The sequence below is a fragment of the Mustela erminea genome, chromosome 3 (assembly GCF_009829155.1).
Source record: "Mustela erminea isolate mMusErm1 chromosome 3, mMusErm1.Pri, whole genome shotgun sequence".
NCBI lineage: Eukaryota > Metazoa > Chordata > Mammalia > Carnivora > Mustelidae > Mustela > Mustela erminea.
Genome location: NC_045616.1, coordinates 139,558,090 through 139,584,955, shown reverse-complemented (window position 1 = coordinate 139,584,955; position 26,866 = coordinate 139,558,090). Strand labels below are relative to the sequence as shown.

Here is a 26,866-nt window from a genome sequence, read left to right as displayed (position 1 = left end):
AGACACAGTTCACATTCTATTCTCATTCACAGAGAAAGGACATTTACAGCTTTGCTGCCAGGCTGTCCTACCTCTCCCACTCACTGCCTTAACAGTCCAGGGCGCTCTCGACCTTCTGGACGTGCTGTGGAACATGAACCTTCACTGCATCTGTGACTCGATGTTTATCAAACTAAAAGCCTCGGCAAAGCACGCATGCTCCAGAGGGTATGGGAGACCCCCTACAACGATTCAGGGGCCTACCACAGCCACAACCATTTTTAAGAGCCAGGGATCTGAGTGCCAAGACATCAGTCCACAGTAACAGACAAATCACTGCATCTTCCACCTCCTACAGTGAAGAAAGCACAGCACCAGGCAGGCCTCTCTGGGAGGCAGGCTAACCCCCACCTCGGAACACTGTGCCCACCCAGTCCTGGAGCGGCACAGAAGGCTGCCAGCTGGGAGTGAGGTTCCCGTGGAAGGCTCTAGCAGTTCCAAGCTATAGCGCGAGTAGCCCTGCTGCGGGGGGCCATGTAATTCAGCAAATCCTACATTGCTGGTGGGAAAAGATGCTGAGGGGAGTCTGGCCACACAGGGAGAATCACAACGCTGGTATCTGGTGTTCTGGAGCAAAGCCATGCTGTCTACCGTGAAGAACAATATGCCTCTGAGAAACCACCAGTGTGCTACCGGCCAGGGGAGACACGGAAGGCATGGCCTACGGATGGAAACAGGCATGTGGCTGAACAGCCCAGCATGAGCTGGGTTCTGTCAGTCTGACCCGGGCAGAAGTCTGGAAGGGACCGGCAACCATCCGTCCTAAGATGGGAGCCTGCACATCCAGAACCAGGCACACGCAGCAGCAGCAGGCACAAACAGGCCGCGGGAGCAGGTGTCCCTGTCCCACCAGCACCCTCACTCAGCGGCTGACCGAGGATTGAAGGATGAAAGCAGAGGGAAAAGCCCAAGCTGGGTTTGCAAATAAGTCAGTCAGGGGTCGGGGAGCAAGCCGAAGACGGACTGTGATGCAGCCTCATTCAGGGAGGAATCTGAAAGACAGTAATGAGGGAAAGTCTTTCTAGTGAGCAGAGTTTCAGGCAATGTACCTGGTCATCCACTTTGTGTGGAAAGAGAAGTAGACTGAGGTTAGAATATAGATGGACTCATGGCAGAAGCAAGTGGCCATGCCAGCTGGTCAGAGGCCTAGAAGGAAAAAGATTGGAAGATCAGGGATAAGAATGTCTTGGGGCAGGGGCACCTGGCTGGCTCAGTCGGTGGAGCATGTGCCTCTTGATCTTGGGGTTGTGAGTTTGAGCCCCACAGTGGATGTAGAGATTACTTAAAAAAATTTTTTTTAATTAAAACCAAAAAAGGTCTTGGGGTAGACGTGTGGGTGCATAAGTGGGAGCGAATGCGACAATCTCTGTATCACGTGTGGGTGTACACTGAAGAGCACAGACCATGGAAGAGGTACTAAACCACCTCACTGACAAATGACTCGGCCAGATGGGGCCAGCCAGCCTCAGTCGTCGGCACCCAGAGCTGACAGTCTGGGTACATGAATGAAGGGGCCACAGCAGCACAGGCAGAGGATTCTCATGAGCCCAACATCAGGGACCTGACTTACCTTGGCTAAACTAACAGCCAATACTGAACATCCAACAGGCCATCTACAATGACCAACGATGGACCCCCAAAATGCTCCTCAGTCCTTGAGAAGACCAACCTGCCACTTAGTAGGTAGTTGGCTACGTAGGCCCCATTCATCTTGAAGTTTGTCTCACAGGAACAAACATGTACTCTGAGTATGGGCTTACCTCCCACCAATTCTCAGCCAGCACAGCCATCCACCCAGATCCTCCTTCAAAGGGCCTGCTGCCCAGCTGTCGAGCAGACAGCCTACAGCCACCGGTTCCTTCAGAGTCAGCTTCTGCTATAGAGCCCCCACCCCAAAATCATGCCCTTCCCAGGGCAGCCACTCTGAGGACAGAGGGCAAAGAAGGTGTGAAGGCTAGGCCAGCCTGATGCAAGACAATTCCAGTAATTGTGGCTTTATGAGACCCGTCACAGGGGGACTTCTCCTGCCTCCACTCTCTTCTTGCCTGATCCCTACGAAACATCTCATACTGCAAACTCTACTGCAGCACCTGCTTCCAGAGAGCCCCACCTGAGGCACAGGCGTGGACACCCAAGAAGTGCAGATCCTGTCGCAGTCCCTTGTTACATTTGCGGACACCCAAAGACAAATGAGGTAAAAGCAAAGAAGCAGTTAAAAGTATCCATCACTGCCTCATAGTCTTTATTCTCATTACTATTATGGTCTCAAACAAGTCTTCCAGAGAAATTAAGGATTTACACGTACTATGATTACACATAGTATGATGGATCATTAAGTGATAATCTGCCATTAATAACATAAAAATAAAAGATGGCAGGGGGAAAATAATTGAAAGGGAGCAGTTACATGAATCTCTATGATATGAAGAATTCAACTCATTCACTCAAACATATTTGGAGTGTCCTTGATGAACCAGGGGATGGGGTCAAACAGTCCGTGCGCCACTCACAGTTTAGTGGGGACCCCAGACTAACGAGGATAACAGCACACCCTTATAGACCTATATATCCCTAAGGGAAAAGAAAATGTTCCTTACCACAGCTTACTTAATAAGATCATTTTTCCAAGGCCATTCATAACCATTTATAATAAAATCATGAAAAAAATTACCAGGCGTACAGTTTTAAGATATTTAAAATAACAACAAAACCCCCTCAAATATACCCTGCCTGTTTTAAACAATGAATCTTCCAAAACGTTTTAAAGTTCCTTGATAACATTCCTCACTCTACCCCTCAAAACCCAAGTACTTTTCTTCTCCAATTATCAGTAACGGAGACTATTAGGGAAGACAAAAAAAGACTATTTTGATGGTATTATTTCATTTGTGGGAAAAGAACAGCAACAGCATCTGTCTACTTCTGGCTTCTCAGCACTTACAAATATAATAAGCCAAATGAGTTACCTCTTCTCCAGGATAAATGCTGTGCCTGATTCCTGTGCGTCTGGCTTTGGCACTGCATTTGCAGAGTGGCCCATCATTCATCTGTCAGAAACAGAATGTAATTCTTTTTTATTGGGGGGGAAATCCACACCATGCACAATGAGGCCTCCGAAACTGTGTGGGTTTTAATGTCACAAGTATAGGAGCTCTGAAGAGGCTGTCACGGCTAGAAGATTAAATGGATGTTCCAAAACCAATAATGCTGCAGACTGTCTATATTGTCTGATAAAGAGAAACCATATGACGATGCTGGATTCCTGAGTTATTTGTGCAGCCAAGCAGAAAATATCAATGTCAGTGCACTGTTTACCCCCATCTTCTCCTACGACTTTCCAGTGTGTTTCTCCTGCTTCTTATTCCAGAAAAATGACTTTTTCACAAAAGAAAAGCATATTTTATATCCTGAAGGAACACACAATGCTCTGAAGGTGACCTGCAGATTAAATGTTTCCAAAAGGAAAACCTAAAGGTATCTAAAGCAGAGGGGGGAAAAAAAATCCTACCAGAAGCAGAGAAACTCAATGCTAATCAGGTGAGCCAATGTCTGCTTTTTCACCTGAATTCCTTTTACTGCCATAAACTACACTCACATGATAGAATGAGTGAGTAATTGCTGAATGCCTCTTGGATAGAAAGATGACTGCTAAACATTAGGGGGGAAGGAGGGTGACAAATAACTCGGGGTCTATGTATTCAAGGAATAGTTACTTTAGACAGGAGAAATAACATACATAGGATATACTTAGTAATTTAAAGAAAAAGGGAAAGAGTCCATGTGAACTATACCATACCACTGTTTTTTTGTTTTTTTGTTTTTTTAATTTATTTATTTGACAGAGAGAGATCACAAGTAGGCAGAGAGGCAGGCAGAGAGAAAGGGGGAAGCAGACTCCCCGCTGAGCAGAGAGCCCAATTCGGGCCTCTTTCCCAGGACCCTGGGATAATGACCTGTGCTGAAGGCAGAGGCTTAACCCACGGAGCCACCCAGGCACCCCACCACTGGTTTTAAAGGAACAAAATGTGAAGGGCGAACAAGACAGAAAAAGAAGATGGCTATTCTACATGAGGCAGCACAGGAGGAAAGAAAGGGAGGGAAGAAAGCCTACGTTATGCTCCAGGGACATGAGACCCATCTAAACAGAATTTATATGAGCAAGAAGACAAAAGATGCTGAACTGCGGTCCAAATCATAAAGGGCCTTAAAAGCCAGTTTCATGAGTTTACTCAATACAAATGGTAATACTCAATCAAAACAGAGACCAGAGCATCAATTGGAAGAATGGAGACACGGAGTTCCATTTCTCACTTTTTTTGTATTTATTAAAAATATATAGATGTAGGTATATGGAACTAACAAGTAACACACCAATTTCCTTAAAGTTCTAGGGCTAAATGTCTCAATAAAACTTCAAACACAAATATTAAACTGAAAAATGCTAACTTTCTTTATCCTTTTGGGAAACCTAAAGCTTCAGGCGGCACTGCAGAGGGATAACACTGCTACCTAAAAAAATCACATTAAGATATTATCCAAAGTAACATTTGGCAAACCGAGTTGTGATGGGCTTCACTCAAATATCACAACACACTCCAAATGCTGGTCAGTGCAGAAATCACTCGTGCTCCCTGATTTCCAGAGAAGCACACAGACATCCTACTTTCCCGTCTTTTACCGGGGTCTCGGGCCCCAGGGCAGCTCAGGCTTTACAAGGCTCAACTGTACAGACGACACAAACCAAACATAGTAAACAGAGGGGTAAGACTACACAGAAGGCCTTTGTAAATCTCTAATAAAAATAAGAACATACAAGGGCACCTGGGTGGCTCAGTCGGTTAAGCATCTGCCTTCAGCTCAGTCATGATCCCAGAGTCCTGGGATCAGCCCTGCATTGGATTCCTGCTCAGCAGGGAGCTTGCTTCTCCCTCTCTCTCTGCCCCCTCCCAGCTCATTCTCTCTCTCTCTCTCTCAAAGAAGGAAGGGAGGAAGGGAGGAGAAACGTATAGAAACCAAGGGATAGGCTTCTTGACAGAACAACAGAGTGTTAAGAAGACCACATATGGGGAAAAGGGTATGACAACTAATGGACACAGGATTTCTTTTAGGGAAAACAAAAATGTTCCAAAATTAAATTATGATGGCTGTTAAATCTCAAGACTACATTAACAAAAAATGAATTGTACACTTTTAAGTGTGTAAATTGCATAGTGTGTGAATTATAACTCACTAAAACTGCTAAGAGAGATCATATGCATGGTTAATAACATAAAGTAATACTCAAAATGCTTCACAATTTTTAAACATTTCTAGTCAATTCCAAGAGAGCAAAAAGTATCACAAAACTAAATTTCTGTCAGGCATTCCACCTATATTAATTCTAAAGAACAAAACCATTCAGATAGCTGTCATCTACCAAGAACCAGAAGGGCATTCAAATTAATATAGAATGGTATGCATTTATTTATAAAGTATAAATTTCACATTATCTTTTGATAGGTATATGTTTTATTATGCTTAATAACTTCGTGTGCATTAAAGATACTATTTTTATATGTATTATATATTTACAAAGTACAAATCTTTTATAAAGATACTATTTGGTATGAAGTTTTACTTCATAATAAAACAGTAAATAAAAATAAAAATGATTATGTCCAGCTATGACATCATTAGCTCAAAAGTGCTTAACAAGGAACAGAACTTACAAGGAATTGTGACTATTACCAACTAAGAAATATGAAGTCTTACAGGACTTAAGACATTGTTTACTATATCGCTGCAAGATACCTTCCAGATGAATTGCTTTTAAAAAGACCTACAAGTGCTCTCTCCCGCAGCCTACCATTAGTCTCCTTCCACTTACTGCAGGTTTAATGAGGCAGCACCATTATCCTGCTCCCTAACACAGAATTTACAAACATCGTCAAACATGATTCAAGAGACAGCTGCTCTGGTGCTTATGCTTTGGGCTGAACTCTGAAGCTGAAAAGAAATAAGCTCCAAGGTATGACACAGAGCCCCAAGTGTACATTCAGTTTTCATACCAGCCAACATGCATCTTCTGAACCTGGAGTCATAAATGTGATGTGTGGGTCTGCAACCTTCACAGCAACAACACAACATAAAAATATGCGCACCTGCCCTGGGTCATTGTACCAAAGCTCATCATGCAGTCGGTCAGGATGGGCCTTTTTGCGCTTGATTTCTGCAATGACGTCAAAAACTTCAGAGTCTGAGCTGCTCGAACAGGTGCTGTCCTCATCAGACTCACATTCGGATTCACTCGAACTCTCTAATATAGGTCAGGGGAAAAACAGAGAAGATGAAGAAATTCACAATTGTTTATTCTTTCAGCAAACATGTGGGTGCCTACCCCACACCAAGCACTCCGCTAAGCCCATGGATAATGAAAATATTATTATGAAAATAATAGAGCCCATGGTGCTAAGTCACAATCTAGTTATGGAAAAAATGAAAACAGTTTCAGAGAAACACCTAATGAACAATACCAGAGACAATGCAAACCACAGTGGTAGTGTGGACTCTCACATTTTAAAAAATGCAGTAATTCAAAAAAGGCCGAGTCCACCCTGACCCAGAGGGTCCCTGAGACTTCCTGGAAGGGGTGTATGTGATCCAGACACACAGATGGGGCAGAGACAGGCTGATGAAGGGCTAAAGGGAAAGGAATGCAAAGGGGGCACTCGGACCAAAGCATGGAGGGAAGAGCCCAGGCAGACTGGCTCGAGCAAAGGCCCCGCAGAAAAATACCAGGAGATAAGGAGTTCGGGTATCATGAATGCCAGAGTGAAGGCTCTGATTACCAGACTAAAGATTTTAGATTTTTTTCTCTCCATAGGAGCAAAAGATGGTTTTAGTCCTTGGAAGTGACTAGATAAAAAGACTGAGAAGTTTTCTAAGTGAGGTAAGCTAGTCACAAAAATACAAATACTGTGTGATTCTACTTCTAGGAGGTATCAGACTGGAGTTCAAATTCACAGAAGAGAAAGCAAAATGATGGTTGCCAGAGGTTAATGAGAAGAGGGACTGGGGAGCTGTTTAATGGGTACAGAGTTTAAGTTGAGCAAAATGAAAGTTCTGGAGACTACACAACAATGTAAATGGTCTCAATACTACTGAACTGTATATTTAAAAAGTGGTTAAATGGTACACTTTGTGTAATGTGTACTTTACCACAATTTTAAAAAACAGACTTAGAACTTAGGTTAATCCTACAAGAGATTAACGTAGTATAGCACAGTAATAAAACCCAACACTTACACAGCTGGATTTTTTAGTGTATTGCATAAGATAGATGCTATTGTCTTCCTTCTTTTACAGATGAGAAAAGTAAGGCACAGAGAGATTAAATCATTTATCTAAGGTCACATACCAAGTGGCAGAGCAGGGATTTGAACCCAGGCCAGCTGGTTTCATCAGTGTTTTTGCCCAGCGTGGACACTACCTCTCAGCTGGGAGACATAATGAGGATGGGCAGATGAGAGCCAAAGAACATGGAAAAGGCATAGTGGATGCCTCATCTGTGACTCGCTTTCTGTTAGGGGCTAAGGCCTCAAAGTGGTAAAAAGCAATTTCTATCCTCAAAGATCTTAGCATCTACTTGAAACCTCAGAATACACATGGAAAAATAGACCACCATATGAGAAAATTACGGAAAGTATCCGTGTGAGTTGAGAGAAACCTTCGATCGAGCTGGCCTAGCACTAGCATTTCCTCATCAAAGCAGGAGCCCCCTGGCAGTGGAGAGGGCCACACAGAATGCCTGTCCATGAGTGGCACAGGCACAGGGTTGGGGTTAACAGGCTCCTGCTTTTGGTGGGGAGGCCGGTCTATGGTCCCTTCTGATTCTAAGACTAGACAATTCTATAAGGGACATGACTGTTAACATGCCCTGCAAATGAGATCTCTTATTAAGTAAGGAAAAATAAGATCAAAAAAGAGAAAGTTCCATTGTTAAGTTTTTTGCTGACCATAATTAAGGAAAATAAGATGAAAGAAGAAATTTCAATGTGTGATTCTCAAGAACTCATCTCCAAAGTCAAGGTTTCAGCAATAACAAGAGTCCAGGGTCTTGGTTTAGAAGTTGGTCCGAAATTGATGACTCACCCAAATCTTCATCTAGCTTCGTCTTAGGAGGCTCCCACGGAGGTCTAGCGGCTTTGGCCTTTTCTTGCCTACTCCCCAACTCTTCCTCAAATTTATCGTATAAGTCACGCAGCCTACTTGTTCCAACCACAGTAGAATCCCCCTTTGAAAAAGAAAGGATCAATATTAGGAACTACATCAACAACAGCCATACCAAAGAGACATAGGACTTCACAAATAATCAAGGATTTGAAACAGCAAGATGCCATCTCCTTCAACTTAACAAACTTTTAAAAACAAAATTCCTAATGCTGGCAATGGTGTTCTGAAGCACATACAACATTTATGGCTAACACAATCCTCATGAAAATGCACTCTGCCAACACTGAGAAACATAAGAACTGTTCATTTATGCCCTTCTAATATGACAAAATAAATCATGACCCCTGCCCCCCACAGGATATCATGATAGCTGACACTCTCCTATGGAACATACACTTTCCCACTACTAAAAATATCTACTATAAATATCCTATGGAATAAAGAAATCACAGGAATAAAAGACACAGCATAGGGAATACAGTCAATGACATTGTGATACTATCACATGGTGACAGGTGGTGGTAGCTACACTTTTGAGCATAACATAAGGGAAACAGGTTGTGTGTTGCACACCTGAAACCAATGTAATATTGTCAACTATATTCAAATTAAAAAAAAATTTTAAAAAAGGAACATCTTGGTAGCATCTAAGTGCCAAAGACAGGAGTACCTGCGTGGCTCAGTAAGAATCTGCCTCTTGGTTTCAGCTCAAGTCATGATCTCAGGGCCATGAGATTGAGCTGAGCATAGAGTCTGCTCAAGATTCTCTCTCTCCTCCCTCTGCCCCTCCCCTCACTTGCACACTCCTTCTCTCTGTAATAAATAACTAGAAGCTTTAAAAAAAAAAAAGGAAGAAGTTAACATTGTATATCCTCCCCCACACACATACGCCCCATAAATACAGGGACACAGACACACACGCACACGCGCATACACTCCACAAACACAGGGTTCCACAATGCGTGTCTAGAGGAAATTCTCCACTTTGCCCCACTCTCTCTTCCTAGGTTGAAATCACTTTAAATGCCATACTCTTCAACTTAGTAATTTTGAAAATGTAAGGGCCAGACCTACCAGACATAAAAAGCAAACTAAAGAGAATCCTAAAATCTGGCTGTCCCGAAAGAGGTATTGCTTTTTCAAAGCCTCAACTCATTACCGACATCGGCAAATCTAGGCTAGTTGACATTTTTCTACCTCTCTACACCAGAAGACAAAACACAAAGGTCAATGTTGGGCTTCTAGTTTATTAGTTTTCCTTCTACACCAGTTTTAATACACCCATAAAAGTAGAAGGAAAAAAAGCTATGCCTGTTTAAGCTCTTTGAGCCTCAATGTCTTCACCTTTGTTATTTTAAAGATATTAATATCCATGGCAGCCATTCTCCCTCTTCCTTGCTAAAAGAACCATGATTCCCTTCAGATTTGGGTAGAGAATTCCTGGTCTCAGGAAAAGTAGGCTCAGCCAGAGTCCCTCTGACCCTCAAAGATGTCTCTGTCCTAATCCCCCAGAACCAAAGATGTTACCTTATGTGGCAAAAAAACCTCTGCAGATGTGATTAAAGAATTTGGGAAGAGGAGATTATCCCAGATAATCTGGGCAGGCTCAATCTAACAAGAGCCCTTAAGAGCGGGAAACCTTTCCCAACAGTAGTGAGAGGTGCAGTTGAAAGAAGAGTCAGGAGATTCTCAACACACAGGAGACACTTGACCTGCACTGCTCGTTCTGAAGACGAAGGAAGGGATCCATGAGCCAAGGGATGCACACGGCCCACAGAAGCTGGAAGCAACCTGCACCAGCCAGCCAGCAAGTGAACAAGGACCTCTGTCCCATCGCCACAAGGAACTCAACTCTGCTAACTACCTGAGAGAGCAAGAAACCAGACTCTCTCCAGAAAGGAACACAGCCTTGCTGACACCTTGGTTTAGCCAGTAAGACATAAGTTTGAGTTTTGACCTACAAAGCTGTGAGCTAATAAATGTGTGTTGTGGTGGGCCACGAAGTCTGTGGAAATTTATTACAGCAGCAAAGGAAAACAAAACCCTGGGAAAGACCTAAGATGTAGCCGGGGGAAAGGGATGGAAGAAAAGATCCACGCGAGCTCCGAGCAAGTTCCTGGAGGAAGGCCCTACCCCACACGATCCCTGCATCCTATGTTTGGACGGAAGTGTGTAAAGACGATGCCTGGGGCCATCCCAGGCACGGGATGGACTCTCCAGAGGCAGCAGATGTCAACCAAGAGCCCTGCCATCAGTGACCCACCGAATGAACACCAGCCACCATGTCCCTCCAGACAACTTGAGAGAAATAAACGCCGCTTCTTTAAGTCACAATTAGTCAAGCATGACTCACACCCACATTCTTAACCGACAGATACCTTCTTTCCAGTCATGTTTTGAGGATGAAGTGAGGTGATGGGGGAAGCACGAGTAAAGCTGCAGCACCATGAAGGCGCTCAGCATGTAAGCTTTCCCCTTCCTGCATCACATGAACCACAACTTAAAACCCTGCTCTAGTTTACCAAACAGAAGACCACACCACCATGAGATCTCTCAAATTCTTTTTTCTTAAGATAAGAGAGTCTACTTTTAAGTTCCCTGTAGATAACATCCCAGGCCAAATAGAAGCTAGGAATTCACAAAATTCCAAAGAGAATGCTTTTTTATCTAGCCCCATCTACTAAATCAGACATCTGTAACTTCTCACCTCCCAAACCAGTAGATGATCATTCCTCTACTCATCCATTTAATCAGTGAGCATTACCCCGTGTCTACCTGTGGCAAACAGGCCTAAACTAGTGGGATGGAATCATAACACCTCCCAGGAGAAAGAGACTAAAAAAGAGGGTGACCAAAAATAAAATGGAGATAAAAGGAAATGGAATGGAATGGAAAAAAAGGAAAAAGAGAAGAGCATATGAAAGAGGAGGTCGTGGAGTTGGATACAGGAACTAGAGAGTGGGCTACCAAGGCCGGGAGCCTCGCCTTGAGCAGCAAGTGCACTGAATCTCTCACAAGCCCAGAAAGGGTGACGGGTGACGATCCCTGCTTCCACAAAGGCAGCCAACATGCATGGGAAAACTTCCCATGGTTATCTTTGGTCAAGGACAGACTTATAAGAGACAAACTCAAATTCTTATTTCCCATTTTGCGGGGGAAAAGATACACATAAACACATAACCACAAACTGCATACAGTAGTTATGTGTGAGAGCTGATCAAACCACCAGTATCAAGACTAGCAGTGTTATAAGAATGCAGAATGAAGAGATACTTTAATTAATCTACTGCAGCACTCTTGCATTTGGTTGTATAAAACAACTTTGGTCTACAGCAGTGGTTCTCAACTGGGGAGGGGAGGAGGGGCCACCTGGCAGCATCTGAAGACAGCTTCGGCATCACAAGTGTGGAGGGGTCCTACTGGCATCCCGTGCATACAGCCCAGAGACGCTGCTCAACATCTTACAATGCACGGGCGGGCCCCACCAAAGAATTATGACTCCAAATGCCAAAGGTGCCAAAATTGAGAAACCCTGGTCTACAGCTTCTCAGACCTACCACCTGATCCATGGGGTCACTGGAGTAGTAGTTTTCTGAGTGGGTGCAGCGGATCCACACAGGTTTAAGAAGTTCTTCTTCCTCTTCCTCATTTTTGTCAGGCAGTGTCTCCTCCGGCTCTTTTTCCTTTATTGAGGTATAATTCTTCTCTTTGCCAGTGCTCTGGCTGTCACTCCATCTGTCTTTTTCTTCCTCCCAACGAGCTCTCTTTTTCTCCCTACTTGGGGAGCGACTTTAAAAGGAGGCAAAGGATGCTAATTATTTAAAATGTTCTTATGTTGTAAAATGATTCTATTTCAACTACTTAGTTCATGTTTTACCTCAAATAAAAAGGCCATACCAAACCACCGTATTTACTTTTGTTAAACCAGTGATTCCTGAACACTAGTCTGATGGCATCAGAATCACCTGAAGTTAGTTGTTTAAAAATACAAATTCCCAGGCCCTACCCCAGATCTACTTACTGATTCACAGTCTCCGGGGGTGGGGCCCAAGAATCTGTATTTTTAATAATCTCCCCAGGTAATTCTGGTGTGCATCCAGCAGGTTCAGGGACAACCGGCAAACCGTAACTCCTAGAAGAGAAGGATATTTCGGAAATATTGGAAAATCTCCACATACAGACAATCTCAGCAACGAGAATACTCGTTTTGAGTCTTCCACAGCTTGCTTTGCCAAGAAAGAAGAAAGGCTGCACAACACATGGTTTCAGCTCGGCCAATAAACTGAGCCTGAGGACCATCAATCAAGAGTGAACCTGTTTTATCCTCCCCAACCACCTCTCTGGAAGCCCACACTTGGGTTACTCATTAGTGAACCACCACTCTGTCTAATTCTGATCCCTGCACAGATTAATATTAACTCAATTAAAAAGTATAAAAACAGCTCAATATCCTTGAATTTCTGCTTGAAATATGCAAAGGCCCATCCTATGGATATGTTTAGAGAGAAAAACCTACAGGACAGATTTTAACGTAAGATCCAAAAATTTAAATGCAACCACACAGACCCTGAGAATGCAGCCATGGACAGTAACTGCTGTATCAGTGCTCTGAGGGCATCCTTTGCAGCCACAACTAGCAAAGTCACTATCATCCAAGAAAGCTTACAATCGGATCAAAGTCATGGATTCACTACTCACATCAACTCTACCACTAACTTCTGATTTTATGACAGGAGTGTGTGAGGGTGGAGGGGAGAATGGGTGGATGATTAGAAAGATTACATACGTTGATTATTTACTGACATAACTTCTAAATGTTACAATGTACATCATTAATTTTGTTACCAGAAGTTACCATAAAATGTATATTTACATCCACTGTAGAAAGCTACTAAAGTATTAACAAAAATAAAATAACTTACCCATAAAACCACTCCGAGATAACCACTCACTACATTTCACAAATATGGTAAAACATATAGATACAGGACTATATATAAAGACACACACAGTTTAACAAAAAAAAAGGAACTCTATAGCCTGCCTTTCTCACTCAAAAGAAAATCAGGAATACCCTTCTATTTCAATGCATCTATGCCTGAACCACTTTTATAATAGGCACATACTGTTCTTTTATGTATATATGTAACCATAATTTAACAAATCTAATCAGAGTCATTTAGACTGTTACCTTTTTTTTTTTTTTTGCTATAATAAATGCTACTGTGAATCACACTTGTGTCCTTTGTACACCTGTCAAAATATTCCACACAAAGAAAGTATACTATTTCTTAAGGCTTTCCTCTAGAAAGGTAGTACCAGTTTAGACTACAATCAAAACCACATGTGAGTTCCCATTTCCACACATCCTGTCAATATGATTTTTTTAAATCTCTGCCATTCTGATGAAAGAAGTATCTTATTTAACTTCCAATTTTTTTTATCACTACTGAAATAATGTTTCATGTTCACTTTCTTTATGAACATCCCAATCATATGCTATGCCAGTATTGTTAAAATTAGAAATATAGTCTTCTTTATTCATTGAAAAAGGTTTTTGATTAAGATAACTGCCCTCTGTCAATGGAATGCAACCTCTTTCAGTTTTCTGTCTTCCTTTTAATTCTGTCCATTGCTACATATAACTTACGCAGCCAAGTCTGGAGAATTTTTTGCTTATGCTGCCTGCCTTATGTAATGTTTGGAATACTTTCCCATCCCCAAGTTAAATAAATATTCTTTATTTCCTTCAGTTACTTCTTTTTTTTTTTTTTTTAAAGATTTTATTTATTTATTTGACAGATAGAGATCACAAGTAGGTAGAGAGGCAGGCAGAGAGGAGGAAGCAGGCTCCCTGCTGAGCAGAGAGCCCGATGCGGGGCTCGATCCCAGAATCCCAGGATCATGACCTGAGCCGAAGGCAGAGGCTTTAACCCACTGAGTCACCCAGGTGCCCCCTTCAGTTACTTCTTAACATTAAACTTTTTTTATTCTACCTCTCCAAAATAGAAGACAGAAATCTAATTTCCGTTTTTTCCTCCATATGGCTTATCAATTGTCCCATCAGTTCTCCTCTGACTTGAAATAATTTTACGATAAATGTAAATTTTCATATTATTTGAATGTTGCTCAATACTTGGGGTATTTTATACCCACATCAAATCGTTTAAATTATTCTGGGTATTGAACATTTTGATTCCACTAAACTAAGTATCCCAACATAATTATTCTTCTTCATTATTCTCACTTTTTATTCCAAAGAAGAACTGGAGTCATTGTAAAGTTTTAAAACTAGTAGTTCAACCGAAGTTACATTAAAATCATGGATTATTTGAAGAAAACTGGTATTTTTCACAACACTGGCCTCCACTTCCACTGTGGGAATATGGAATGCCTCCATGCATTTACACCATCTTGTCGTTAGCTACATTTCTAGCTTTCTTCACACTGATCTATGTATTTTTTAAGCTTATTAAGATATTTAATTTTAGTTTATTTTCTAGAGCGAACCTACATTTTTTTGCCACTACATTTTCTTAGATGTTTCTAGTATTTAGGAAGTATATTAATTTTGGTATATTTCTTTTATAATTGTCAACTTCAGTGAATTAATTCTCATTGTTTCTTAGCTGAGCCTCTTGAATTTTCCTGCTAATACCATTAGCTAAAAATGGCCAACTCTTAGCTTCCACTAGTATGGGTTGGTTAGTTTGTGTGTTTATTTTAGTGCTCACTGCAAGCCTAACACTCTGCTAAGCAATTTACTGACACATTTAATCCTTAGAAGAATCCTATGAGGCAGATATGAACAACTCCTGCAGAGGAAACAGAATTATGAACTGCATCACTTGCCCAATATCACAAAGCTATTAAGTGGTAGTTAAATGCTAATACAGTTGTTTCACACAGACATTTTGACATGTACTAAAATCCCACCAAATGTTTATGCCAAGAAACAGGGACAAAACTATCCTCACTCCACTCCTCTTGAGGCAGGTGTCTTGAATGATGGATGGTCAGAGTTGTCTGTTGTGAATATCAATTAATATTTTTTTTAACATTTTGAGAGGGTCATTTCAAAACAGGAGCAAAAGAGTTTAGGTTAAGTGTCTCAGGCACTCCAAAATTCAAATCCAAACTTGAACTTGTTTCTTCACAACAAGCTATACTACAAACTGTAAGTTTTCCTCCTTTATAGTATTTACATCTCTGATTTTAATTTCTCATCCTCTGCATTAATTGGAACTCCTAGAATCCAAGCCTCTGCCTTCTCCACAAGCTACTGGGCATTGGAGAAGAAACCACTAGACCAAAGATATTTCCAGCACTCTACACTAATAATCACCAACCTCAAATGGGCCCTCAATGGTTTGAGGTCCTCCATATCTGGCTTCTTTTCTCCCCTGTCCTTAGCATCTCCTCCAAAGGGCCTTACTCTGAACAAACTCTTCCTTGTAACTCTCATCTAATCCCTGCCATTTATTATTTCCACCTAGGAAATACTTAACTTATACCTATGTAAGTTAACTTACTTATACTTAACTTTACACCTATGTATCCAATTAACTACCACATAATTCCACTTGGTTGGCTCAGATTCTCAAACTCCACATGCCCAAACTATACTCATCTTGCATCCTTCCTAGTGCTCACCACCCACCAGGGGGAGCAGGAGATCTCAAGTGATGGCTGCTGACTCTGCCCTCACCATCAGTTATCCTACTGACCCTATCTCAGTCAGTACTGAGATAGTACTACTCAGTTCCCTCTACCGTTCCCCATTACCACTGTCACTGCACTGATCTAGGCACAATCGCTTGTATGAATTACTACAAAAGCCATGTAAACTCATTTCCCAACATCCAGGCTTGACCTTCTCAGAGCACTTGGTTACACTGCAACCTTCACACATGAGCTTTTCTCTCCCTCTTCCATCTCCTTCCCTAATGCATTCCTATAACACTTCAAGTATCAACTGTAAAAAGAGGTAAAATTTGGATTTTTCTATGACTTCCCGAGACTGAGCTCACACTATTGTGTTACCAGAGCAACGTGTAATTGCTCTATCAAAAGTATTTCTCATGGCACTTAACTTTCTCATTCCTAAAGTGGGGACTCTTGTGAATGACTGGTATCACTCACACCAATCAATACCTGGGACACACATGATTGCAATGTTTTTTGTTCACTTCTTGTTAGGTGACAGTGATAGGCAATGGAACTGCATCTTTTTCCTAACTTGTATGGAAAGGACTGAAAGGTTTAAACACTAAATCTGGCTCTTCTGAGATGGTGTCAATCAGCTTCATCATAAGATGATATTCTCCATCATGTTAGAGAAGTCTGTTTATATACCTAGTTTACCAAGTCTTCTATTTATAAGAGGATGCTGGTTCTATTTTAAATACCAAATAAATAGGAACTGAGATAACTCTACAGATTTTGACACAGAGAATTAATTATAGGGGCGCGTGGGTGGCTCAGTCATTAAGCATCTGCCTTCAGCTCAGGTCATGATCGCAGGGTCCTGGCATAAAGCCCTGCATTGGCCTCCCTGCTCAGCCAGAAGCCTGCTTCTCCCTCTCCCATTCCCCCTGCTTGTGTTCTCTCTCTTGCTGTCTCTGTCCAATAATTTTTAAAATCTTAAAAAAAAAAAAAAGAATTAGTTATAGATCTCCTAATACTAACCAATTTACCCATGGAATCTTGGAGTAAACTATTATTTAGCATGCTACTAAAAACAACTGGCTAATATACTAATTAGTATTTTCATATCCATATTCATAAGAAAGATGGTTTTGTAGTTTTCTTTCCATTAGGTTACTAACATTTTGCCAGGTCGGTTTTTTGGGTGTCACAGCATGAGCTGAGCTCACCTTCCATCTTCATCAATGTTCTAGAATGGTCTAAAACTTTTTTGGACATGGTATATATACAACTTTGTCAATTTTTTCCAGTTACTAGCCTAATACACTTTTTGCTTAAGTGATTTGTAGTATCTGCTTTCATCGAAATCAATGCATCAAAACCAAGTTTTTAAATTTTGTAAATATAGCATCTGTACTTAAACCAACATACGAGAATTTTTAAATCCCCTTCATTTTTTAAAATTTATTTATTTATTTATTTGACACAGAGAGAGAACAAGCAGACAGAGTAGCAGGTAGAGGGAAAGGGAGAAGCAGGCTCCCCAATGAGCAAGGAGCCCGATGTGAGGCTTGATCCTAGGACCCTGGGATCGGGGCCTGAGCCAAAGATAATCTCTTAACCAACTGAGCCAACCTGGCACCCTAAATCCCCTTCATTCTTATGATCCATTCTTTCTTCTACCTACTGGAATGTCGTTTTTCTTTTCCTGATTTGCCACTTTATAAATCATATGACCTTTCAAAGAAGTCATGCATTTACTTCCAAATATTGTTATAGTGCTATAGTTCTGTTTGCTATTTCATTAATTTTTTTATTTTTAAATCCCTTTTTCTGCATTTCTTATACTCTACCAATATGGAGAGCCAAGTAATCAGATGATAATTATATAAACATATTTATATATATATTACATATAATCCTACATATAAAATATATACATACATAGTTATCATTTATTTGGCACTAACTCTGGACCCAGTTCTAAGTGTTTTTACATGTATTATCTCAATGACTACTAGCCACTCAATAAAGCAAGTGTAACTGTTCTTATTTTAGACAAAGACACTGAGGCTTCAAATGCTTAGATAATTCTGCCTAATACCAAAATTGGGAGAATAACTGACCCCTAATCTATCAGACTCCAGAGTGCTGTTCTTGATTATAGGTCCACAAATTTTACCTCTTGATGTAGAACTGGTTACACCCTATAGATTTTGGTTTACAACAATCTCAGTGTTGTTCTTCTAAATAAAATGTGACTGGAGTTTTGTTTTGTTTTGTTTTTTTCTGAAACAAGTAAATTTAAGAGCATAATTATGAATTCCCAAGTTTCCTTTTTTTACACCTTAAATTATTAATGTGTATATAGTTTATAGCAATTGAGGCCAGAAAAAGTGACCTGTAAAATTTCTGATTTTTTGGAAATCTATCAAGATTTTCCTTGTGCATCCTCAATACATCTTGAAAGTAAAGGTTTTTTAAGTTACTAGCTGATTTAGCTTTTCACAGGGCATTTTGGATAGACTCTTAGGCTACTTTGAAGATTTGGTGATGTTATGTATAAGCACAAAACCTAATTCAAGGAGATCTAGGACTTCTTTCAGTGTCAACTCCTTGCTTACCTTCCAGATCTCTTATACTCTTTTTTGTAGGACCTTTCCAGAGATGGTGATCTTCGGCTGTCCCGGTGCCTGTGTCTCTCCCGTTCCCGCTCTCTTAAAGGAATTAAGACACAGAGCTGTTTTCAACAGAAAGACTCAAAAACACCATCTCTTTTCACTAAATTCACCTTCTAAATAAATGGACCTCACAAAATTTTCAGGCACTATTCTCTATGGGACATGTTTATTCATATTTATTAAAGGATAAAGGCGCTTTTCACTTTACAGAAGTTAACTTGGACATTTTTTGTTGTTTTCTTTAAAGAAAGAAGTCATACTTGATGCTAAGCAGCAAAGGGATTTATGATAATCTTCTCTCCAGATGGTCCAACTAGCCAATCCTCAGTTGTTTAACCTACAGGGAAAAGTTTCAAGGATTCTACTATCTAATCATTTCAAGAAAACTCTCAATTTCATCCATCAAATAAATGTAAATTAAAACTCTTATTGGGAAAATTAAGATAAAGTTCTACAACTGAAGAGTTCTAAACTCTTACAGGTTAAAGGCCTGAGTTATAGTTCTAAGTATCCCGGATACCTAGCCATGAGACTATAAGTCACTTCACCTTAATATGCTGTTTTCATCTGGAAACAACTCTATATGGAGACACTGGGTTTATGCAACATAAAATAGAATGAAGGATTTTAAAACCTTTCGATGTAAAATGGGAATTTAATAATGATAACAATAATAACTTCTGAGTCTATTTAGTAAGTGCAATGAGGATCTGGAATAAAACTTGGAACTCTATACAGAGTGTTTAAATCAGAACTAAATCTAAGGGAAATAACCACCCAATCTTAGAATGAAAAAAAAAAAAGAAAGAAAAAAAAGTCATAGTAGCCAGGGTCCAGCAAGAAGACTACAAATAGGTCTGAACTCAAAAACATCCCCCAACCTATTGCCAAATAGAAGAAATGTAAATATACTGAAAAGCAAAGCTTACAAAAATGATCGACTGTGTAGATATTAAAGCAGAAAATGTTTTTTCACTTAAAGATCATCCCTCCTCAAGAAAGATTCCCTCTGACATGTGTATAAGCCTCAGGTATACACCGGCTATCCAAAATAAAGTAGCCTGAGCTTGGGATTCCACATTCTTTATCTCAGACACTTCTAAAATTAGTTTACTGAAGTCCCTGGCTGGCTCAGTCAGTAGAACATGCAACTCCCGCTCCTGGGGTTTGAGCCCCACGTGGGGTGTAGAGATTCCTTTAAAAAAATTAATAAATAAAATTACAGCTTACTTTTAAGCAGTAAAATCCCAAGTAGTGAGTGGTACCACATGACAAATAAAATGCAATGTGTAATAGCATGGTGGCCGAAAAGAATAATTGCCTATATTCCCAAGTAAACACTCAACTGAAAGGACATCCCTAATTTTTTGTTTGTATTTTAACATCTAGGCAACAGAATTTCATTTGAGAACGACACTTCTGACAATGATTGCTACGTTGGAGTGGATATAAACTAAGGAGGCCAATGTAAATATAAAGCACATTAGTAAGACTATATAATGAACCCATGTAAAGCAAGAAAAACAATGTTTGGGTTACTTTTCCAACGACTCTTCATCGTCTGCAAGCATCCAGATACTTCTTAGTACATAATACTAGCTCTCCGGTGGCCACACATTGTACTCACCAGGACAGCTACGGGGATTATTGTGTGTCAGCCCCACTCAGTTCTGGGAAACCACTGCACTGACCCCACCATCACTGCAGAACAGCATGCTTAGTACAACGCATCTGTGGCTGTTTCTTTTCCCATTCCCCAGACTAACCTCGATCTTTCCTGATAACAAATACACACACCCACTTCTTCACAAACTTCCTCTAGAAATAGTTTGTCCTGAAACAATCTGGTAATTAGTATTTAACCATATTTTAGAGGCAAAAAAGAAGGAAGATGGGATGTGAAAAAGGACAGACTTACCCTAAGAAGCAAGCGGAGAAGTCACCAGATGACAGACCACAGAATTTACATAAAATTAACACGATCTAATGCACAAATTTGTGACGTTTTGGTTTTCTCCAATATACTTCTAGAAGTTATGCTAGGACATCCTGTGCCCCCCCTTTTTTTTTTCACAGAAACATTCCATATAAGACAGACAACTGACACTCTAAGACCTCAAAGGGAGCTGACTACAATGTGGCCCTGACGCTAAAGCAGCTCCAAGGCAGACACCTAAGTGCATTACAAAGCAATTCCAACAGAAATAAAGGCCATGTAGAAAGATGAGCTAACTGCCTAAGCAGGTCTTTACTATGTAAAAGAGCTGTGGTTTGGGATAATGCAGATTCCTGGCACTTGATTTCACTTACCAGTAGAGATCCTCAGGTGACAGGACATAAGGTTCTTTAAATAAACACATAGCTCCAAGTTTAAGCCTGATTCCAGAATTTAGGATTTTTACAGCAGAGTCCTAAAAATTCCTCTAACTGCAGCAGCCCAAAAGGCAGGGGGGGGGGGGCGTGCAAGGAGTGCCCTTCTAGAATTTTGAAGTCCACAGCAAAGTGTTTCCCCAGAAACAGGATTATTAGCAATCATTTCAAAGTCTAAAGAAAACTATTAACACTTTCCAGTTTAGATTCTTACCATAAAATTATAAAATAAACTATCATAGACCTCTGCCAATTAGTCCATCAGAAAAAAATTAAGGATAAAACTGACTAGAAACAGTAATTTACACTGAAAAGATTTTTTAGAGTCTATCAACTCTCAGCCAGGTCTGACCCACCAGAAATCAGTTATCTCTGCAAGAAGTAAGTTCCCTTCTACCTTCCACTGGAAATCAGGAAGAGGAAACAACACATTTTCCTTCCAAACCTTCTAAGCACTAGTCACTCTCTTCAGGACTGAGAATGACTACTACCATTAACTGGTAAAATGTTCAGTCATTACCTTGAAAATCAACAGCCATGAGAAAAATGTAGAAACTGAGAAGTGAACCGATTCCACAGGAGCCAAGACCAGCTCTCCACAAGCCCACATGGTGAAGTGACCTGGGTTGGGGAGCTCAAACCCTTTCAGCACAAAACTTCCATAGGACAATGAAGGTAAACACATCACAGGGGACAGAAGAAGTACCACTGCTAGCTCGACAAATGGAAAGCTTCAACAATGTAGAGTTCACTGAAGGTACAAATTATTTGGTACAATTGTTATCTACATAGTTTTATTTTTCCATCTAAACCACTGGTTCTTAGACTTTCGGAGAAAAGTCTTGAGACTCTGCTGTAAGGTACCACTTTACTTACAGAAAAACGCAGACACATAAAAATCGACATATAACTTCACAGCATTTCTATAAACCCTTCTATGAGTCCCAGTTTAGAAATGCCTGCTGGAAACCTTACTTTCTTACATATATCTGGTACAAATATTTGGTCTCTTGAAAAAAATGAATGTGATCTGGAATGAAACAGTATTTTTCAAATACAACTTTCCTTAGTATGAATACATTTCAATGCAAAAAAATCAAATTAAAAACTTTTGAAAACTTTGTAACCAACGTTATTGCATTTTACAAGGAAATAGAGCAAGAAGGCAACTATGTACAATAAACTTCCACTTATCCTAAAAGCCAGAAAGCAAGTTCAGCTTAACTAATTCAATTCCTAATACCATACACAGATCAGTTCCAAAAGAACTCAGGTGCTTTAACCTGATACAGTGATCATACTGAACAAAAATAAATATGATAATGCAAAAAAAACACAAAAAAGCAGTATGTGAACCTTCATAGATCATATTAAAATGTCAGCTGTATTATGCAGAGTAATCAGCTTACACCCATGGCAATGAATCTACAATACTTTTGAAATGCTTTTCAAAAGTGGCTTCTCTGACATCAACTACTTTGTCAGTTGTCTCTTCCTCTTCAAAACAGTCCCAAACATGCTTTCTTCCCTTTATAAATCAAAAATGCACTGCTGGACCATTTTGGTTTGGTTTTCTGAGAAACCCAAATGGACCTCTGCAGTTCACTAAGAACACACACAGGCTCTACCTGCTCCGCTCATAGCTCCGGTGACGGGAAGGCGTTCTCCCTCGGTCGTAATCTGATCTGTAGCGGCTGTCTTGTCTTCTCCTGTCAGGACTTCGGCCTCGTTCCCGCCGATCCAGGGACCGGTGCCTCTCGCCTCGCCCGTGACTGTGATCCCGGTGCCTGTGATCCTCGTAGTGCTTGAGCCTTTCTGGGGACCTTCTCTCACTGGGAGCCTTTGGGAGTGGGTACGGAGGGAGGTGTCTAAAATGAGGACTACTGCTATTATTAGCACTGGGTGGGAAAGAACTGGGGTTGTTCTGGAAGCTATTAAAATTGGGAGGTGGGAAATTATGGTGTGAGTATCCTGGAGGGTACTGATAATTGACCTGCTGTGGCATGACTGGAGGGGGTGGGGGGTGGGGCATGGAAGGAGGGGGCATCATGAAGGGGAAAGTGCCTTGTCCAGGAGGTGCTCCAGGGACTGGGGGGTTATTAGGACAGGGCACTGGTGGCGGCATAGGAGGAAAACAGGGAGGCACGGGGAAGGGGGGCCTCATCTGGTGGTTTGGGAAGGGGGGCCGTATAGGGCAGGGGGGAAGAGGCCCTTGGGCTGATGGAGGCATGGGAGGAGGGAAGGGGACAAAGTCTGGTCGTGGAGGCAGAAAATTGGGGGCTGGAGAGTTTGAGAACGTGGTAGAAGGGGCACTTGGGGGTTCGTATTGATATTGCACAGGAGGCTGCTGAGGGTGAAGCAGTCTCAGATTTTGGGGCCGGAAGGCTGGGGCTGAGGGTCTGGCTCCATGTCCTCCTCGCCCTCGGGGACACCCTCGTCCTGGGTGGAACGACATTCTATGACTTTGCGGGAGATAAGAAAAAGAGAAAAAGAAAAAAGAACCAAACACTCACCATCAACAGGGTTTCAGAAACGCCTGACCACCTTCCCGAGCAACCAACAGACCCCTTCAGCCACTGGATTAGTCCACCCATCTGACGCTGCGTTCTCTGTAATACCTCAAACTCCTCACAGCCAATAAACTCTTCTTCCCCGGTCTCAGTCCCTGGCTTCTGTCATCCTTCAGAATGTTAAATTCTGTTAAATTATTTGCTGTTCTGTCTGTGCTCAGGCTCCCCAAAAATCTGAACCTTGCCACATCATCCCACCCACACACCCCACACTCTCTACATGTCTACATCTGCACCAGCATCTTCGTCTTCACCTTCCTCCACTCAGCAGAGACGCCATAAATGCAACACAACAGGTCCTACAAGGAATTAATAACCCTCCCCTCTAAGACAATACCACTGGCTCCTCTTTTAGTGTTTCCTATCTCAATATAATAGCGTTTATTGGTCCTCAAATCATACACGAGGGAATTATCTGGTAACTTTACTTCCCTTAGCCCCTTTAGCCAAAAATTTACTTTAAATCCCCATCACTTCTCTTCATATAAATATTTCCTGATTTCATCCACTTCACACCATCATTTCTTCCCTGGCTACAATAATAACACCCTTGCTGGCCTTTGTACAATCACTATTGCCACTCACCAGGCCTTCGTCAGGTTCCCCCTATCACACTCTGCGCTGCTTCTTGGCAGGTTCTATAGTAAATCACAATTCACCAACTAGTTACCTCATTCCACCTTTCACATCTGGCTGCCCTCAGAACTATAAGCTCCATCAGGGTAGGGCTTTGGCGTGTTCCTAGCCATGAACATGGCCCACATGAAATTTCCTCCGCTCCACACATATCAAAATCCCTCCCACACCCTAGGCTCCAGTGCCAGTGTTTGCTCTTCTCTCTGCTGTCACAAAACCCCCACCATTACAGTCACACCACTCACCACGTATTGCCTTGCATCATGACGTACTGTCTGGATATGTCACATCTTCCACAGAGAACATAAGCACTAGAGGTCAAGAAGAATAAAAGAGGCATAAAAATGTTTCCCAAACTGCTAATGTCTGCAATTATCTTAATGCTGATTTTACATTCTCCCAACGCAATAAGCATACCAACAATATTAAGAGTATATCCCCCAAATTAATGTTTACAACTAACTGTTAAGATGTCTTTATCACAATGAGACTAGCAGTCAAATTCAAATATAACTATAATTTGTAAACACAAGTTATCCTTGATTTCATCCTCAGCTTTCCATGGAAAAATGCTGTGACTGTGCATGACTTTCCAAATGCTTAAGCTTCAGCAAATATTTTAAAAACTCAAATAAATATTAAATGCAAAAAATTTTAATGTAGAAGCATCTTCCTAAAGTCTATCTAACTAAAAGTTTTACCACTAGGCTTAAGGTAGATTTTTAAAAGGTTCAAAAAAGTAATGTCAAATTATCTAGCTGTATCATTCAGTGTGCCTAGTGACTAGTTGGCATCAAATAATATCTGATTTATGATTATTATCAGTCTAAGGCCTTCATGATAAACCTCGGACCTACATAGTTGATCTTGCCACCATAGGCTACTCACGGCTCATGGCCAACAGAATCTAATGCTTAGCATTTAAGGCCTTCTATAACCTGGACCCAACTTCTTCCAGGCTTATCCTCCATCACCTTCCCTATGAAGTGCCCATCACCCCAGATCTTCCCAGTTGCCTAACATACCAAGTACTATCACCCAGCTTGCTCTTCGCTCCCACTCTTCTAAAATCCCCTGCTCTATGAATCTGTCCACTGCATTTCACCTACCTACATAAGTTGCCACGTCTTTTGTGAAGACTTTCCTAGTGCCCTTTAGAAAGTAATCCCATTCCCTCTAGACTTACTTACTTCTTTTACATCACTTACCAGAAGCTGTCTCATATTATAGTCATGTGTGCACATTTCTAACTCCTCCTCCACTAGAGTATTAGCTCCTTGAGGACATGGGTTGATTCATAGTCATTTCTGTATCCTTCACAGCCCCTGGCAGAACATCCTGCACATAGTAGGTGGTCAACAAATGTTTACTACCTCACCAATGGCATAGGTTTCTATGTTGCTATTGTACATTTCCCTTTCACATATACCCATGACATATCTGCATTACCAAAACCAAAGAGTAGGCCTTTTCAGATTCATGGGATATTCGATGAGCCTACACATGTGGCAGGCCCTGTGGACTCAATGTTGAGTAGGACACACAGCCTGCAAGACTCAAGGAATGAATCCACTTTAAAAAAAAAAAAAAAAACACAACATATCTTTTAAAAAAATAAATAAATAAGGCAATAACCAAGAAAAAAGAGAAAAGAGGTATGCACGGGATCTAGGGAACGCAAAGGAGTGTGTTGAACCTAGAGGCGGGAAACAGGATCACCACCACTTGTAACAGTGTGCAATAGCTGAACTTTCAGGATTAGATCCCCAGGGATGTTTCTATAGAGAGAATACCTGAAAACACTGATTATGAAACTAATATACTGAAGGCACGGTCAGACTGTGCTACGGATGCAAACTTTAATTCAAAGCCAAAAGTCAAGGAATTCACTGCAACTGCGAAAACACTTATTTTCTGCGTCTGTCTACTCCTAGCTTGCTGTATGGAAGGAGGGAAGCCGAGGGAGCTGTTTCGCACAGTTAACACGTCCAGGAACAGTCTATGTTGAAAGAGTTGCAAAGCGTGCCTACGTTATTAAGAACACCCTTTCCCCCACTTGCATCCCCAAGCCAGTCACCTTCGTCCAGCTGATCCGTAATTACGTTTCCCTGTTTGCATCTCCCGCCAGACTGGGAGCCCCACGAGGCAAGCGCTGGGCTCACGGTCTCCCTCCGCTCCGAGACCCGGGCGGCCCCAGGCCTGGACCACCGCAAGCGCTCCACAAATGAATGAAAGGCCGCATTTTTTACTTCTATTTGTCTGCGGGATTCGGGCCTAGGGTCGCTTTTTTGCTCTTAGCTGCAGATCTTTAGAGGGGCTGCCCGACCTTAACTTAAAGGCGCCTGTCGCCCCAGCCCCGGACTCCAGCCCCGTTTAAACCGGACACTCGGAAAGGCTCCCTGTTCCAACACCCACAAGTTGCCCCTTTTTACCTACAAAAGGCCCTCGGGCCGCGAGGTTGCCGTCAAAGCAAAGCCAGGCTTATCCTGCAGCCGCCAAGACCATAGCGCCACCCGCGCCTCCGGAACAGGAAACCGAGGAAATTAAAAAGCAAACCTGAGAAAGCTGGACCGCGACAGGGAAAGCTCTTGGGCTTTCCTCAGCGCCTTGTGCTCGGTGATTGGCGCGTCCACGAGAGCGATGGACACCTAAGCCAATCACCTTCGTAAAGCGTCCCTGCCCCCGCCCCCTGCCCTCTGCGTCTTCCAATGA

General features: G+C 41.6%; 1 protein-coding gene across 6 annotated transcripts in view; it reads right to left on the bottom strand.

Moving 5' to 3' along the window:
- Nucleotides 1-26,725, bottom strand: part of DROSHA (drosha ribonuclease III) — a 118,911-nt gene extending 92,186 nt beyond the window's left edge. For 2 of the 6 annotated variants that reach the window (XM_032337702.1, XM_032337704.1), the window contains exons 1-10: nucleotides 26,587-26,725; nucleotides 25,363-25,492; nucleotides 24,400-24,465; nucleotides 22,577-23,410; nucleotides 18,522-18,614; nucleotides 12,272-12,382; nucleotides 11,808-12,039; nucleotides 8,170-8,311; nucleotides 6,180-6,334; nucleotides 3,006-3,086 (exon numbers count right to left, since the gene is read on the bottom strand). In XM_032337702.1, coding sequence (XP_032193593.1) covers nucleotides 3,006-3,086; nucleotides 6,180-6,334; nucleotides 8,170-8,311; nucleotides 11,808-12,039; nucleotides 12,272-12,382; nucleotides 18,522-18,614; nucleotides 22,577-23,410; nucleotides 24,400-24,419 — 1,668 coding nt within the window. In that variant the 5' untranslated portion in view covers nucleotides 24,420-24,465; nucleotides 25,363-25,492; nucleotides 26,587-26,725. The remainder of the gene's footprint in view (nucleotides 1-3,005; nucleotides 3,087-6,179; nucleotides 6,335-8,169; nucleotides 8,312-11,807; nucleotides 12,040-12,271; nucleotides 12,383-18,521; nucleotides 18,615-22,576; nucleotides 23,411-24,399; nucleotides 24,466-25,362; nucleotides 25,493-26,586) is intronic. The other 4 variants (XM_032337703.1, XM_032337706.1, XM_032337705.1 and 1 more) reach the window with 4 other exon arrangements.
- Between the last annotated feature and the right edge of the window lie 141 nt (nucleotides 26,726-26,866).